The 15975-nt window shown below is 34.3% G+C and overlaps 2 protein-coding genes across 2 annotated transcripts in view; one reads left to right on the top strand and one right to left on the bottom strand.

Moving 5' to 3' along the window:
- The window catches only part of LOC127872916 (uncharacterized), a 320943-nt gene that overhangs the window by 259882 nt on the left and 45086 nt on the right, over positions 1-15975 (top strand). The gene's annotated exons all lie outside the window — the stretch shown is intronic.
- Positions 9195-15975, bottom strand: part of LOC127872911 (glutaminyl-peptide cyclotransferase-like protein) — a 30390-nt gene continuing 23609 nt past the window's right edge. The window contains exon 7 of the mRNA XM_052416434.1: positions 9195-15963. Within this exon, the coding sequence (XP_052272394.1) occupies positions 15797-15963 (167 nt within the window). The 3' untranslated portion in view covers positions 9195-15796. The remainder of the gene's footprint in view (positions 15964-15975) is intronic.

Below are 15975 nucleotides of genomic sequence, written 5' to 3'. Positions count from 1 at the left end.
CAACTTTTTTTACCCAAATAAGTCGGTCTGATTTGAGTAATTCTTTTATGATTGCTTTAATCAATCTACACAAAAAACAACCATGTTTGTTGAAACAATTAAAATTACGATTATGGAAATGTGATAACAACAAACAAATTATACCAATCATGTTCTTTAGTTTTTCTCTAATTACAATCCATTAATGATCACAGTTTGATATTTATAGAAAATGCAACACAAAAGAACACATGAACCGCTACTTTAATCATACATTGCCGACTTTGCAAACTAATTAATTAAAGAGATCAATTATAACACCCATTTGGTATGCTGTTTGTGGTTTCTTGAAATAGTGAATTTCATTACAAATGAATAAAATAGTATTGGTTATGTTTTATCGATATCTATTTCTTGCTAACATGTTGAATACATACTGTTTTCGTATATTTGTTCACTGTTTTCGGGCGTACATTTTACCGTATTCGTATATCAAAAAAAGCAAATGAATGTGGATTTTTTTTATTAATATAAATTTTATTAAAAAGTTTTAACATATATGTTGAAATATCTTTAAACTACTATTCTTTTTTAAACCATGCATAGGAAAAAGCGATGTTTTAGTCTTTATATTCACTGTTTTCATATAATAATACACTGTTTTCGGGCGTACATTTTACTGTTTTCGTATATCAAAAAAAGAAAATGAATGTGGATTTTTTAATTAAAATCATAGTTTAACGCCACTATCACGATGTAAAGGTGGGAAATCTAACTGTTTTCGGTACATGTTACTGTTTTCGGTATTATGTTCTTTTTTAAATGGTACCTTCAAATGATGCAATTTCATGCTATCTAATCAGCATTTTGCATGATAAAAGTACATGTAAAACAAGAACTTGAGTTCAGACATCAAGTGTGACAGACACACAGACAGACAGACACACAGGGGTAAAAAATATGTCTCTCAAACCAGTATTTTGTTTTAATAACATTACTACGCTTGAAAATAATTATAGACACGACTACAATAAGAAAAAAACAAACAGTTTAATTGCATTAAAAAATCTTACTTCAACTGAAATAGTCCAAATTTTTGCCTTTTCCGTATATTTTTTGGTTCTCTTCATTAAACTTGCGCATAAATTGCAAACCACTGCGCTAGTGTTAACACATAATTTCAAGTATTTGATTTATTTTAAAGAAAATTCGTTTACTTTTTAACGATTCCCAGAATTTTTTTGTATGGAACAATCTGTGCGCGCACATCGCAAAAATATGAGACATGCCGATATCCACATGTTCAGTGGGTATACCCTGTCCCGATTTGATGATAATTTTATCAAATCTTTTAATAGTAATATATATGCCAAAATTGTATTGGAACAAATTGCGAACGTTGTTGTTTTGTTTTCAGTTCTTGAGCACTTTTTCATGTCAATGTTGCTCAAACGAAGATCGACCGTTAAAACAAAAACTTGTTAAATGGTAAATAAAAGTTATAAAAAAAAGTAAAATTAATCTTTCGGTTTCTCTAAATTTGTTCAGTGAATCGAATTTTCGAAGTTTTGTTGACCTCATGTCTATTCCAATCGAGTACGCTTGCTTTTCGGATGTTACCTCTCGACTCAAGGTAAACAACACGCGAAGTGTATGTCATTTGCGGATGTGTATGGATCTATCGGCTTTGTGTGGTTAAACACGCTGTAAATAAACAATTTTGACATGCATTTAACAGGAATGAAATAAATCTTTTTAGGTACATCGTTTATTGCGGCAATGTTTAAATTCATTCAGAAATTATTTTAGTTGTTTCCTTAACCGCTCGACTGAAGTTAATTGGAGGATATTGTTTTTCACCAGTCCCATGCGGCAGCCCTTTGTAAACATTTACCTATAGCTAAATGTATCGATGAATTTCATAAGTTGAATGTATCTCCTTCAGCCAATCAAATAGCGCAGTTTATCACTTACAGTCAATGAAGCGTGCAGTTTAGCTGGCGAAGGTAAGATCGTCTGTACACATGCCTGGGGCTAATCACACAAATTGACAGCTGTTAATGGCCTAATTAGGGGCATATGACAGGAAATACACAAGTGGATTGGAACTGTAAGGGGCTCATTTTTTAATCATATCCAGCCAGCCAGCTGGGGAAGCTTTAGCCCCCTAGCCCCCCACCTAAATACGCCTCTGTCCTCGTATTATATAATTCTTTCATTTAAAACAGTAATAACATGCTTGTCGTAGAAAAGTAATAATTAATATAAAGCATCATTTTGCGTTCTGTTGTAAACATTCATCAAAATCACAGTTTAACGCAAAATCATAGTTTAACGCCACTATCACGCTGTAAAGTTGGGAATTCTAACTGTTTTCGGTACATGTTACTGTTTTCGCGAAAACAGTACTGTTTTCGTATTTTAGTCATACCGGGCAATATCAAGGGCGAAATCGCCTGAATTCCGTAGAAAGTTTTTCCTTTCCACGTCTTTAAGTGAATTGCTTCATCTTTTAGCACAATACCACTCGAAACTGTATTAACCTTTGGTAAAAATAACTCGTAATATCCTTCGCTCGTATGTAGTAAAATAATAAGTCAGCCACGGATTCTGTCACACGCTCCGGTTCCTCAAAAAATGAATCCTCGTAAACCCCCCAAAATTAAAAAATTATTGCATGTAAATCAATTATCACCTTACAATCACTATTTATTAATGTAAAAAGTGATCTGATTGATAAAAATATTTATTTAATTTATTTAATGGATAATTTTGTAGAAATAGATATGAGGCGCTATTGTGCATAAAAATTCAAGTGTCAATAGTACGTATATTGCATTTTTTAAAATTACTTTTACTTTTCCGGCTAAAAATCCCGTAATAGGGTTGCTTGTATGGCACAATCTATTAGTTAACGAAGGGAGTGATTTCAATCTAGGCCTAACGTGAAGGGGCTTTACAGTACGGTATGGAGTATAAGAAAAGTGAGTTAGTCTTGATCAAATTTGACACGGAGAAGTGGCGATTCACCATTTAAGGTAGGCAAATGGGTATTACACGCTACACGTCGTCTCCTCACCATTGAATTTTGTGGTAATTTTCGTTTTGAATGATATACTTATAGTCCCTATTTGCTATGCATGACCACATTTGACCGTTGACGTGTATAGATTACCTTTGCTCTAAAAGGGGACACAGGTGATAATGACAAAGCTACCGAAATTACATCTACGTGGTAAATTTACCTTTGGGTTTTTACACGCCAAACCTCGGTTTCGCATGGTGAACAGAAAAGCAGATGACGGGTCAACGCACGCACGCAAGCACAAATTGTGATTGCTGAAGCAAGCTTTCCGCAAGCTGGCGTAACAAAAACCCGTCTGTATTATGTCAAAGTCAAATTGATGTGAGATGATATAGGTTGATAAATGAATTTCTATAAGAATTATTGGCAGATAACTTATGTATACACATGTAATAGAAGAATCGCTGGCCGGTTTTCGGCCATATATATCCCACATTATATTATATGTTCACTTAATATTGCATGGTACAAAAGTATTTAGAAGTCCGGCGGTTGCTTTTATCTTCTATAAAATGACTTCAATCGGCATAGGGTCATATTTTAGCTCACATGAGCACACGTACTGTGCTCATGGTGAACTTTGGTGATCGCCCTTTTGTCCGTCGTGCGCCGTGCGCCGTCAACATTTGCCTTGTTAACACACTAGAGACCACATTTATTGTCCGATCTTCCTGAACTTTGGTGAGAAGATTGATGCCAATAAAATATTGGAAATTGGTACCGGTTGGTAGAAAAACATGGCCGCCATGGGGCGGGGCATTTTTCCTTATATGGCTATAGTAAACCTTGTTAACACTCTAGAGGCCACATTTATTGTCCGATCGTCATGAAATTTGGTAAGAAGATTTGTACCAATGAAATATTGAACGAGTTCGACAATGGTTCCGGTTGGTTGAAAAACATGGCCGCCAGGGGGGGGGGGGCGGGGCATTTTTCCTTATATGGTTCTAGTAAAACCTTGTAAAGACTCTAGAGGCCACATTTTTTATCCGAGCATCATGAAATTTGGTCAGAATATTTTTCACAATGATATCATGGACGAGATAAAAAATTGTTTCATTTGGATGAAAAACGTGGCTGCCAGGGGGCGGTGCATTTTCCCTTATATGGCTATAGTTAAACCTTGTCAGCACTCTAGATGCCACATTATTATTATTATTATTAAATATTCTCGAAGTCTAATGTAGAAGTATTTATTTGGCAGAAACTTAATTAAGGGAAAAAAGCGTTGAGAGTTTGATTTGTTTGACCTCCAATCATGAATGTACACTTAATTCCTTCAACTGACTCTTATCAGTCGCCTGCAGAGCAGCACAACAAAAACACATTTCTGAGTGAACCTGGCTGTTCTATGTTTTAGATCAGCAATTTGATATCTTGTTGTTCTATTTGTATGGCACCATAAATAAGAGAATATACAATGAAGGCACACAGTTTATTGATGGGGTCTGAATTTGTTTTTGTGATTATCAAAAATTTGTGTTTTGAACGGGATTTATTGATTTTTTTAAATTGGAAATATACCAGTGATTGCAAGGTGAGTCTTAAAATAAGAGGGTGATAATTTTTAGTTGTTCGCTTGCGAACAACTAAGGTAAGCACACGCGTTTCAAGCCAGTTTTTCTTAACCACGATAAACCTGAAAACTGCCGCATCTGCCACATCCACGCCGAGAAAGAGTTGTATAATTTATGCCAGAGGTTTGAGGTCTCCAAATTTATTGTTTCACAAATGGATTAATAATGTGAATATCGTGTTAAATGGAATATTTATGAACGGAGCGTGTATAGAAAAGAATCAATAAACACTGTTAGAAATATACGTGTTGCGGAAGAGAATGTTTATGAATGATTAAAATAGTCCACTATCTGCTGCGTTTTAATCGCGTATTTTTTTTTCTCAGATCATATATATTCTGAGGCTATTAATAGATGCGGGAAAACTGATGCTGATCAAATAGCAAAATACACTAGATATCACGCGTCTGTTGCGTAGTCTTGTTTATAGTGCTTACTGCTAAAGCGGGGTTAAATTCGATATGTCTGGGAAACGTTCTCAACAGGTAGCGGCCATTTCTCATGTATCCTCCATTGCACGTGTGATAACAGCGCGAAAGTATATGGTTAAGCTTGTTTATATCGACAGTTCTCAATTTATAAAACGTTGAACATGAGTTGCGAAAATGCTGACTTTGAAATAAAGTTTGAAATTTACGTTTCTAAATAATTACATTGAAAACAAAAGTTAAACTATTTAGTGTGTTTTTTAACTTGTTCGTCGCATATTCACCGTATGAAATGTGTGTTATTATAGTCAAACCACACATTAGTGTTAGTAGATACAAATAATACTACGGGAGTTCACATCATATGTGTTCGCACATGGCTTATTATGAGTTTATTTCTCCACAATCGAAATATATCGTATGTTAAAATTTAACACGCAGTTTTCTTTCGAAACATTTCACATCACGCATTCATAGCCGCGTCATACGAAAATGGTTCTTATGACGTTTCGACCAACGTGTCGTTTGAACATGCAGAGAGAAGTCCGGAATTCCGTACATTGAACAGTGTTACATCCTGTTAGTTGCACAAAGACACAGTTAGGAGCCAAATTTCAGTGGATTTGTCTCGAATCGGCCTATCAAATATTCGAATGTATTCATACGTTCCTGCTAGCGTTATGTAGAGGTCTTTTAGTTGAAAAGCTGGGTAAAACAGCTTCGCCGAAAAGTGTTAAGATAGGAGACTGATTTACACCGTGCGAACTACTAGGGTAACAAGTAAAACATCAACAACAAAGTAAGGTTAAACAGCGCTGTCTTTATGACTACCTAATTTGTGAGTAAAAAATACTGCTCGCAGATTAATTTTCATCAATTATCTTATTATATATTTTGAATTGCATATGGTGTCAAAAAAGTGTTGTAAATGGAATTTTCAAAATGAACTTTTATTCTTACTGTAGTGTGAAAGGTATTCGATATTCCAACAATATTCATTTAATATGATGGTGATTGCAAATTTTATTTTATATTATCTGGTTCTCATTATACCATTTTCATCATATTTTTAATGCTTTTAGAATGTCAAAAAAGAAACATGTTGCTGTTATTTTGTCTAAGTTATCTCTACAACATAAATATGAGGATAAACAGTGCAAACACATATCGACATGTGCGTCAAGACACACTCTTTATACATTTAAATGGGTTGTGTTCATTTCAAACTTGCGATTTAAAAAGCTATAATATAATTTTGAAAAATGAGTTGCGTCTAAGATTATGCAATAGCGAACAATTTTAGTGTCTTCAGCGCTTTGATTCTGAATATCTATAGTGAAACATTGTGAATACTGTTCGTCACATGTTTAGTTCAATCTTAATGACACTTGCTGAGTACACATGTTCTGGCCATATCTTGATTTAGTAACATTATCTTCAAACATGGGGAAAATCTTTATGAGCATAATATTTTTATGCTCCCCATATGTATATGGGGAACATATAGTTGCCAGTTTGGGGTTCCTTACTTACTTCCTTACTTCCGTCACACTTTTGTTACAGCTTCTCATAGTGCCTTCAATATTTTACCGATCTCTTTCATATTTGGCATGTAGGTACCTTGCATGGACCTCTGCCTTTCGATGCGGTTTCAGGTCACCGAGGCTTATAATAGATTTTCCGTCACACTTTTGTTACAGTTTCTCATAGCGCCTTCAATATTTTATCTATCTCTTACATATTTGGCATGTAGGTACCTTGCATGGACCCCTACCTTTTGATGGGGTTTGACGTCACTGGGGATAAGGTTAAGGTCACCGAGGCTAATAATAGATTTTCCGTCACACTTTTGTTACTGTTTCTCATAGCGCCTTCAATATTTACCAATCTCTTCCATATTTGGCATGTAGGTACCTTGCATGGACCTCTACCTTTTGATGAGGTTTGACGTCACTGGGGTCAAGGTCACCGAGGCTAATAATAGATTTTCCGTCACACTTTTGTTACAGTTTCTCATAGCACCTTCAATCTTTTACCGATCTCTTACATATTTGGCATGTACGTATCTTGCATGGACCTCTACCTTTTGATGAGGTTCGAGGTCACTGGGGTCAAGGTCACTGAGGCTAATAATATATTTTCTCAAAGTCACATTTTGGTTACAGTTTCTCATAGCGCCTTCAATATTTGACTGATCTCTTATATATTTGGGATATAGGTACCTTGAATGAACCTCTACCTTTTTGATGAGGTCACTGGGGTCAAGGTCACCGAGGCTAAAAATAGATTTTCTCAATGTCACACTTTTTTCCCACACAGTTAAACCATATATCGACAAAGCATCATTGGGGAGCATCCGTCAGATTTACTGATATCCTTGTTTGCTCTTGGTGAATTTTTGTAATCACTTTTTGTCCATTGTCTGTTGTCCGTAGTGCGTCATGAATATTTGCTTTGTTTTCACTGTAGAGGCCACATTTATTGTTGGATCTTCATGAAACTTTGTCAGAAGATTTGCCCTAGTGATATCTTGGACTAGTTCAAAAATGGTTTCGGTTGATTGAAAAACATGGTTGCCAGGGGGGGGCATTTTTCCTTAAATGGCTATAGTAAAAATTTGATAACACTCTAAACGTTTATTGTCAAATCTTCATGAGACTTTGTCATATCATTTGTTTTAACAATATCTTGCATGAGTAAGAAAATGGTTCTGGTCTGTTGAAAAATGGCCGCCAGGGGGCCATTTATTGTTCACTCTTTCTGAAATTTTGTAAGAACATGTGTTCTAATTATTTCATCTTGGGCTGCACAGAACAGGTCAGTTCCTTTGAATCTCAGGTGAGCGACTTTGGGCCTTTCAGGCCCTCTTGTTTGATTTTTGTATAAAATGGGTGTGCAGGACAGGTGTGTGATGTTTTTAGCAATGTAAACGGACTTCTTCGCGCGTGTATATCTAAAAAATACTAAAGACAAACTTTTTATAATATACAAAACGTATAAAACGGCTTCCATAAATTATATAACATTAATACAACCTCAGTGAATGACATCATATTTCACCGATAAAAGTAAGCATGATAAAAACGAACATCCGTTTTTAAAACGTTAGATCACCAAAAAAAGTATTGTAGGGAAAACATACCTCTTTATATCAAATAATGCTGATTTGTAGAATATTATTTTTCTTCAAAGTTAATACATAATACATGGCAACATTGTATCAATAAATCAGTATAGCTTATGCAGTCTGTGTTATATTGTCTGGACATGGCTTTACTTTGCTTTTACTCTTTAATTTTTCATCTAATCTTCATTAACTTGTCGGTATACCAAGAATTTCCGTGATATCATTCCAATTGTCAAACGATTTCCCTTTAGATATATTGCCATTCCTGAATAGTACACAACACATTGATTAACAAGCTGATTGTTATGTCCAAAACGCCATAATTTTCCGTCAACGTACTTACACTTTTGAAGAGTTTTGTAGCAGATGAAAGAACAACAAGAAACGGAACATCAATGGGGGAATTCTTTTTGCTAAATTTATCATTTGAATAATTTGATGGGAGCCTTTGCTTTACCAGGGACTTTGTTTGTTGTTTTATAGGTCCCTGCTTTTACGGACGCCACTTAGACAGACGTTTCATTATTTTTCCCTGTAAGAATATGAACAGACTTTTATGTAATTTTGAGTTTGCAAAATATAGTGAAAAACGTAATTATTACTTTGTATACATGTAGATGATATTGTTTCCTTTAAAAACCATACGCAAATGGCATATGGAGTTGTAGCATAGAAAATAATGGCATACATATTTCATTTAATGAATCGTAGATTCGGTTACATGCGTTAATAGTGTGCACGATTGTGATACGACAATTTAGTTTTAACATAGTTTGTTCGTATGGTTTGTTTTCGGGAAAGGGCTTCATTGAACATTTAAATCTTTTCAGTTTTGGGAAAAAACAATAATTGTGTAAGAATTTCAGACTAGTGTTGGTGACAGACAAAACAGTAAAATCCCGTTAACTTCACCGACGGAGCGATGGAGAGACAAGCCATGATAAGTGCACATTTCAAAATGCACGCGAGAGGGCGAATATTTCACAAAGCAAAAAAGATTTACCAAAATATAATTTTATTGCAACTTGTAACCAAATCGATCTTAACAAGATTCAACTGACACTCATGAACTCTGGCACACAATACCATTCTAAGGTTTGCTCCAGTATAAGTAGACTCTATGTTGCACAAGTTTCCTAACTATTTCGTGCATACACTTTACAAGTTAGAACTTAGGTTACAGTACAGGTACATTATTTTAATATATCAGGGTATAAATGTCAGCTATATGGTTAATATTGCCAATCTATATAAATATCATACTACATGTATTTTGCTCAATTGCAGTATAGCATTTTATTGGAGAAACCCTGATCCATCAAACCCTATGCAACATTTTATAAATTTCACAAAATTCTACAGTGGTTACAGTAAGTGGCATTCAATTGTATTACAATACTATTATTCATACATTCATTCATGTTTGAACATATATGATTGAATTGTAAAGTTACTTGAAATGTGTGTAAATATGTTTTCAGCCCTGATAATAACTAGGTCTTTCACCAGTATAAATATAGCTCACATGCATATGGCCTATTTTCACATAAAAGAAAATTACACTCCAAAATATATTTAAAGCTATGTTAAACAAAACAAGATGTGTTTGTGAAACACAATGTCCCCCTATATGATGTTTGACCTTGTAGGATGACCTTGACCTTGACCCTTCACCACTCAAAATGTGCAGCTCCTTGAGATACACACGCGTTTCAAATATAAAATTGCTAGCTTCAATATTGCAGAAGTGACATTACATGCGCAATTTTGACCCATATATTTGACCTTGAAGGATGACCTAGACCTTGACCTTTCACCACTCAAAATGTGCAGCTCCATGAGATACACATGCATGCCAAATATCAAGTTGCTATCTTCAATATTGCAAAAGTATTCATAAAATAAGCGATTTGGGCCACATATATTTGACCTCTGACCTTGAAGGATGACCTTGACCTTTCACCACTCAAAATGTGCAGCTCCATGAGATACACATGCATGCCAAATATCAAGTTGCTATCTTCAATATTGCAAAAGTATTCATAAAATAAGCGATTTGGGCCACATATATTTGACCTCTGACCTTGAAGGATGACCTTGACCTTTCACCACTCAAAATGTGCAGCTTCATGAGATACACATGCATGCCAAATATCAAGTTGCTATCTTCAATATTGCAAAAGTATTCATAAAATGAGCGATTTTGGCCACATATTTGACCTCTGACCTTAAAGGATGACATTGACCTTGACCTTTTACCACTCAAAATGTGCAGCTTCATGAGATACACATGCATGCCAAATATGAAGTTGCTATCTTCAATATAGCAAAAGTTATTGCAAAATGTTAAAGTTGGCGCAAACCAACCAACCAACAGACCAACCAACCAACAGACAGGGCAAAAACAATATGTCCCCCACTACTATAGTGGGGGACATAAAAAGTTAAATTTAAAGTTTTGTATAAATCTTTGAATATATACTTATTACATAATAATGAAAATGAAAAAGATTGCTCAATATTTCACATTAACAAGAACATGTTATATAAAATAAAGCCTTTCTACCTAATCAATAAAGCTGCATATCATAACTGCATATCATATGAAAAATTTCTACACAAGTGAAGATGGTCACCATGCCTCAAAAATATAATGGCTCTGAATTATATAACAATTAAACACTGAGAACAAACTAAGTTTCTTAATTGATTGGTAAGAATTGCTCGATTGGTCAATGTTGGCTAAGTTACTACTTAAATGTACCCGGGGTACTCTTAAGCATACTTAAATGTACCTCGGGAATGGAAAATATACTAACACATACCCGGCCAAATTAGACTGTACCCAAGTTTATTCCTGACCAAAAGTCCAAGTTGTAAAACGTGCTGCAGAATACAAAACCAAATTCTCTTTCAACAAAACCTGCCCCAACATGCTTCATTGAGTAGGAGTTTCGATAATATAGAGGCCATTCTACGGACTATTGACATAAATATGACATAATTAAATCAAAAAAATTAATTGACAACGACCAATTTAGCGTAAGAATTCCTGGGTACGTTTCAGTATATTTTCCGTACCCGGGGTACATTTAAGTATACTTATGAGTACCTGTGGTACATTTAAGTACTACCTGAGCCGACAATGACCTCTTGAGCCTAAGTAATGGTCATATGAAAACTTAAGTGAACTTGTGTCTTTAATTTTGATTTGTATACATGAACTCTCAGCTTAATAAGTAATTACTTGTTTGTTTAACAGTGGCAAAGGTTCACACATTTATTGGAAGCTTTGAATATTTCTAAGTGTTCACACATAAATCAAATAAGTTAAGATAAACTAAAGATTTTTCAGGGACACTATTCCAGGGCCCCAATATGCATTATTGACATTATTAACTTGGTGTGTGCAAAATATTAATGTTTTCTTTAGTTAAAGAATAGATATGGGAAATGATTTTTTGTATGCCAAAGTATTTATTATTATTATGTCTAAGACTAGATTGGTAAAAACGGCCATTTAAATAGATGTAACCTGAAATAAACAACTATATAATGGAATTAAGTAGAATAGCAATTTAATGTTATAACTGATATGTACACACTTACAAGTAAGCAAAATAATTTAATAGCACAAGAAATATATAATTCATATATACAGTATATAAAAATGTCCTATTGAAATATTTTTAATGTAAACATGTATTTTTTCATTGTGTTGAACCATATCTACCAGTATATATGGCTTAAGTTTTGTGCTTTTCTTTGGTGTCTTTTTTTGATAAAGTAAAACAACTTTTTAAAACATTGCAGAATAAACATACAGTATTGAACAGAAATCTCATATTTTGTTTACACCATCTCCATCTGTCTTCAGTCCATGATTTCATCTACTATTTGTAAAATTATATATTTTTCTTCAGTTTATATTCAAAACAAAGACAAGCGTAGTACTATAAGACAATGTTAATATAAAATAACATGCTCCGTTATAAAGCAGAAAGCCCTGTCCAATAATCCAACGTATACTAGACACTTCTGAAAAATGGCGGATGTTTGTGTTTATGGAATTCTTAAACAGATTTATTGTCAAAAATGGCCAGATTAATTTTTTTATTAATTCTGTAATAATACTAGATAATCAGAAAGATACACACATTAACAAGAGCTCCACGGTTGGAGACTGATGCCCCCCAAATAGGGCCTTGACACAGTGTCCTTGACCTTTGAACTAGTAACCCCAATTCAAATAGGGGTCATCTACTGCCCAAGGTCAATGCACATGTGTAATATCAAGCCAATCTGTCAATTTGTTGACGAGTTATTGATTAGAAACGATTTTCTCACTTTTTGTGACAGTGACCTTTGACCTAGTGACCTCAATTTCAATAGAGGTCATCTACTGTTCAAGACCAATGCATATGTGAAGTATCAAGCCAATCAGTCAATTTCGTTGATGAGTTTTTTATCAGAAACGAACTGGTCTACCGACAGACAGACCTACAGACAGACAGACAGACTGACTGAGCAGGAAAACAATATACCCCCTCTTCTTCGAAGGGGGCATAAAATAGCAATAGGTTTACCATTACCAATACAGTACTGTTTACATGCATGTATTTGCGAATGACAACACCACATGCCATGGTAATAAATTTGGCAGTTACAGTGTACACATAATACATACTAGAATACTTTAATACACACTACTATGTTTACATTAAATAAAACTAAGTTTTTTTTTGCTGCATAGACACAACAAATTCAATTACCTTACCCTAGCTAAGTAAGCTGTGTTAACATATTTATTATACAACAATATGCAAAAAGGATTATGAAAAATGATCTCACAAGACTTGCCCATACTAATAATACACAATTTTCATTTGCTTGGAGCAGCAATCTCAGTGAAATGAAATGCTAAAGATTGCTTGATTAGTTGTGTCAGTCAATGAATAGTGTAGAAGTATCAGACTGGGTATAAGCTGCCTTCTGGGAAAACTGGGAATAACGTTAAGTGTAATCACAGATAAGCCTGTGCAGTTTGCACAGACTAGAGTAACCCTGGATTATATCCGACACACGGGTTTATCAGACAACCACAAAAAGTTGGATATTTACATACAAAATGACCTTGCGTTCAACTGTTTGAGCTTTGTTTACATTCTATAAATATGTATTCATAGTATTATGTAACCAATCATCCAATTGGGTGATGGAATAAATTGGTGATTTTGATTGGAAGATGCGAGTTCGTTTGGAGAGACATCCCCTCTCCACCTTGGCGGAAATCCGAGAATCGGGAACGTTGTGAAATGAGTGAATTTTGTTGTGAGAAAACAAAATATTTTAACTAATATATATTTATCTCTGAAAAACATAATAAAACTATTACAAACATTACATGTATTGTAAAAAACAAAAACAAAACATAAACTGTTCGATAATCCCCAGGAAGTAAATGCTTGGTAAAATGCTATCGGGGTTTATCGGACACCAAACTATGGAAAGACCTATAGAACTTAGGTGTGTTTTCTATACTTCTATTAGATGAGCTCAAGAATCATTATGGCTTCGTTGCAAAATAGAGACATTGGAAGAAACGGACCATTAACTAAAATACAAATAAAAATAAATAAATAACAATGTATATCTTGTATATGCACGCTTTTCAGATATGCCCAAACAGGGAAAGGGTATGCAATGTAAATATGCGCAAATATTCGCAAATATATACTTAAAGTATAACTACAAAACACAAATTCACCGATGTATAGACTTTCACAGCTTAAATAACTTTACGATTTAGCCCAACAAAGGAAATACATACAACTAACAACTGTCCGATTTAAGCCTTTTTAGTGTCCGATACAAGCCTTGGGAAGCCCGGTTTTACCCTGATGTGTCGATATTATAAAGTGCAATCTCATTGGTTGACTAAAAGATTTAAAATAGATTTGAACATTTCCATACTGTTGCATGAAAGCTACTGTACCAAGAAAACAAATGCATTCCGCTTCGAATAGTGAGTCATCGCTTTCTTTTTCCTAGAGGTGTCCGATATAAGTTATAACCCAGGGTTACTCTAATCAACAACAACACTTTCCTTTTTTTTTTTACATTTTTCATTAAAAGAAATTCTCTTCTGAATGAAAATCTGCTTTAGGCTATTCTGGGACACTATAAAATTATGCATTAAGCCCAGTTTCCCAAGAATGCTGCTCATATGAATGAGATTGGCTAGAATGGTAACACATCATCATAATATGACCTGCATACATGATACAATGAACAAAACAACAACAACAAATGATACTATTTAACGAAAGGCTAATTATCCATGAAATTGGTACAAGCCAATTTCTTACATAAATCAATGAAAACATTGCCCCATTAAAGATAAATCACATCTCTACAATTCATCCCTTGAACATCCCCCTCTCCTGTACAAAAATTGGCACCAACCTTCACTTTTCAAGAGCAATTCTGATTGGTGTTAGATTGGATCAAACAATCATCAGATCTTTGAAACACAATGTGCAAGTTTTACCTATTAATCTTCAGATAAAGATAAACTCCATGTTTTTTCACATCAATACATATTTAATAATGTGTACATCACTCAAACAGTAATCAAGCAACACACATATTAAAATTGAAATAAACTTAATGGAAGAACAATATTTGCAGCATGATATACCTTCTTAAAATTATTGCAGTTATGAAAGAATATTACACATCTGATGTCTTGGTACACAAAGCCACGTAGATAAATCATACATGTGCCTGATTGAAATGAATATTTAAATATCAATCTAATTCTTAAAGTGTTTGTAGATGAAAAATACCATTTTAATCCATTACAACACTTCCACAACAAAACAGACAAATATCATATACAACAACAACTATAACATGCGATAATAGGAATGTTAATTATTCCCAAAAAAGAAAATGCATATTTATTTATTTATCCTGAAATAATTCACTGCACAGTTAAATATTCTTACAAACCATTGCATCCAATAATACAAATTAAATGGCAGTATTTGAAGGAGAATGCTAAGAATATATTTGTACCAAGTTTTTGCTACTATTTTATCTCTTTTGAATTGTATAGAGAAATTGTAAGAAATTTTGTATTAATATAAATATACAAGAGCACCGCATAACGGGTGCCATGCTTGGCTGCGGGTGCATTTTTGAAGAAATGAAAGCTTGTCAGAATTTTTTTTTGGTAAGAGGTCACAGTGACCTTGACCTTTGACCTAGTGACCCAAATATGGGTGTGGCGTGTAGAACTCATCAAGGTGCAGCTACATATGAAGTTTCAAAGTTGTAGGTGGAAGCACTTTGATTTTAGAGCCAATGTTCAAAACCTTAACAAAATGTTAAGGTTTTGCAGACGGCCGACACGACGACGGACACGACATGATGAGCTGGCTATGACAATACCTCGGGTTTTCTCCGAAAACAGCCGAGCTAATAAATATTCTTTTATAAACCCATCAAAAAATTATAGATCTTAAAGATATGACTTGACATAGTGATACAAAAACAAAAACCATAAGCTATAACATGTGCATCAAATACACAACACTTAGTTTTTGCAACTGACAGCTGAAAGGTTCAGGTAGTTGGCCACGAATATCCGGAAGATTCTGTTAAAGTTGTCAGTCACATCCCAGTTAATAGCAGACTCATCATCTGACATCTGGTGCCACACTGCTGGGAATGGAGCAGAGATCAAATGTAGCACGGGCAAATCTGAAATGTTTA

The sequence above is a fragment of the Dreissena polymorpha genome, chromosome 3 (genome assembly GCF_020536995.1).
Source record: "Dreissena polymorpha isolate Duluth1 chromosome 3, UMN_Dpol_1.0, whole genome shotgun sequence".
Classification (NCBI taxonomy): domain Eukaryota; kingdom Metazoa; phylum Mollusca; class Bivalvia; order Myida; family Dreissenidae; genus Dreissena; species Dreissena polymorpha.
The sequence above is the reverse complement of the archived record's forward strand: the minus strand, read 5'-3'. Positions and strand labels throughout refer to the sequence as shown.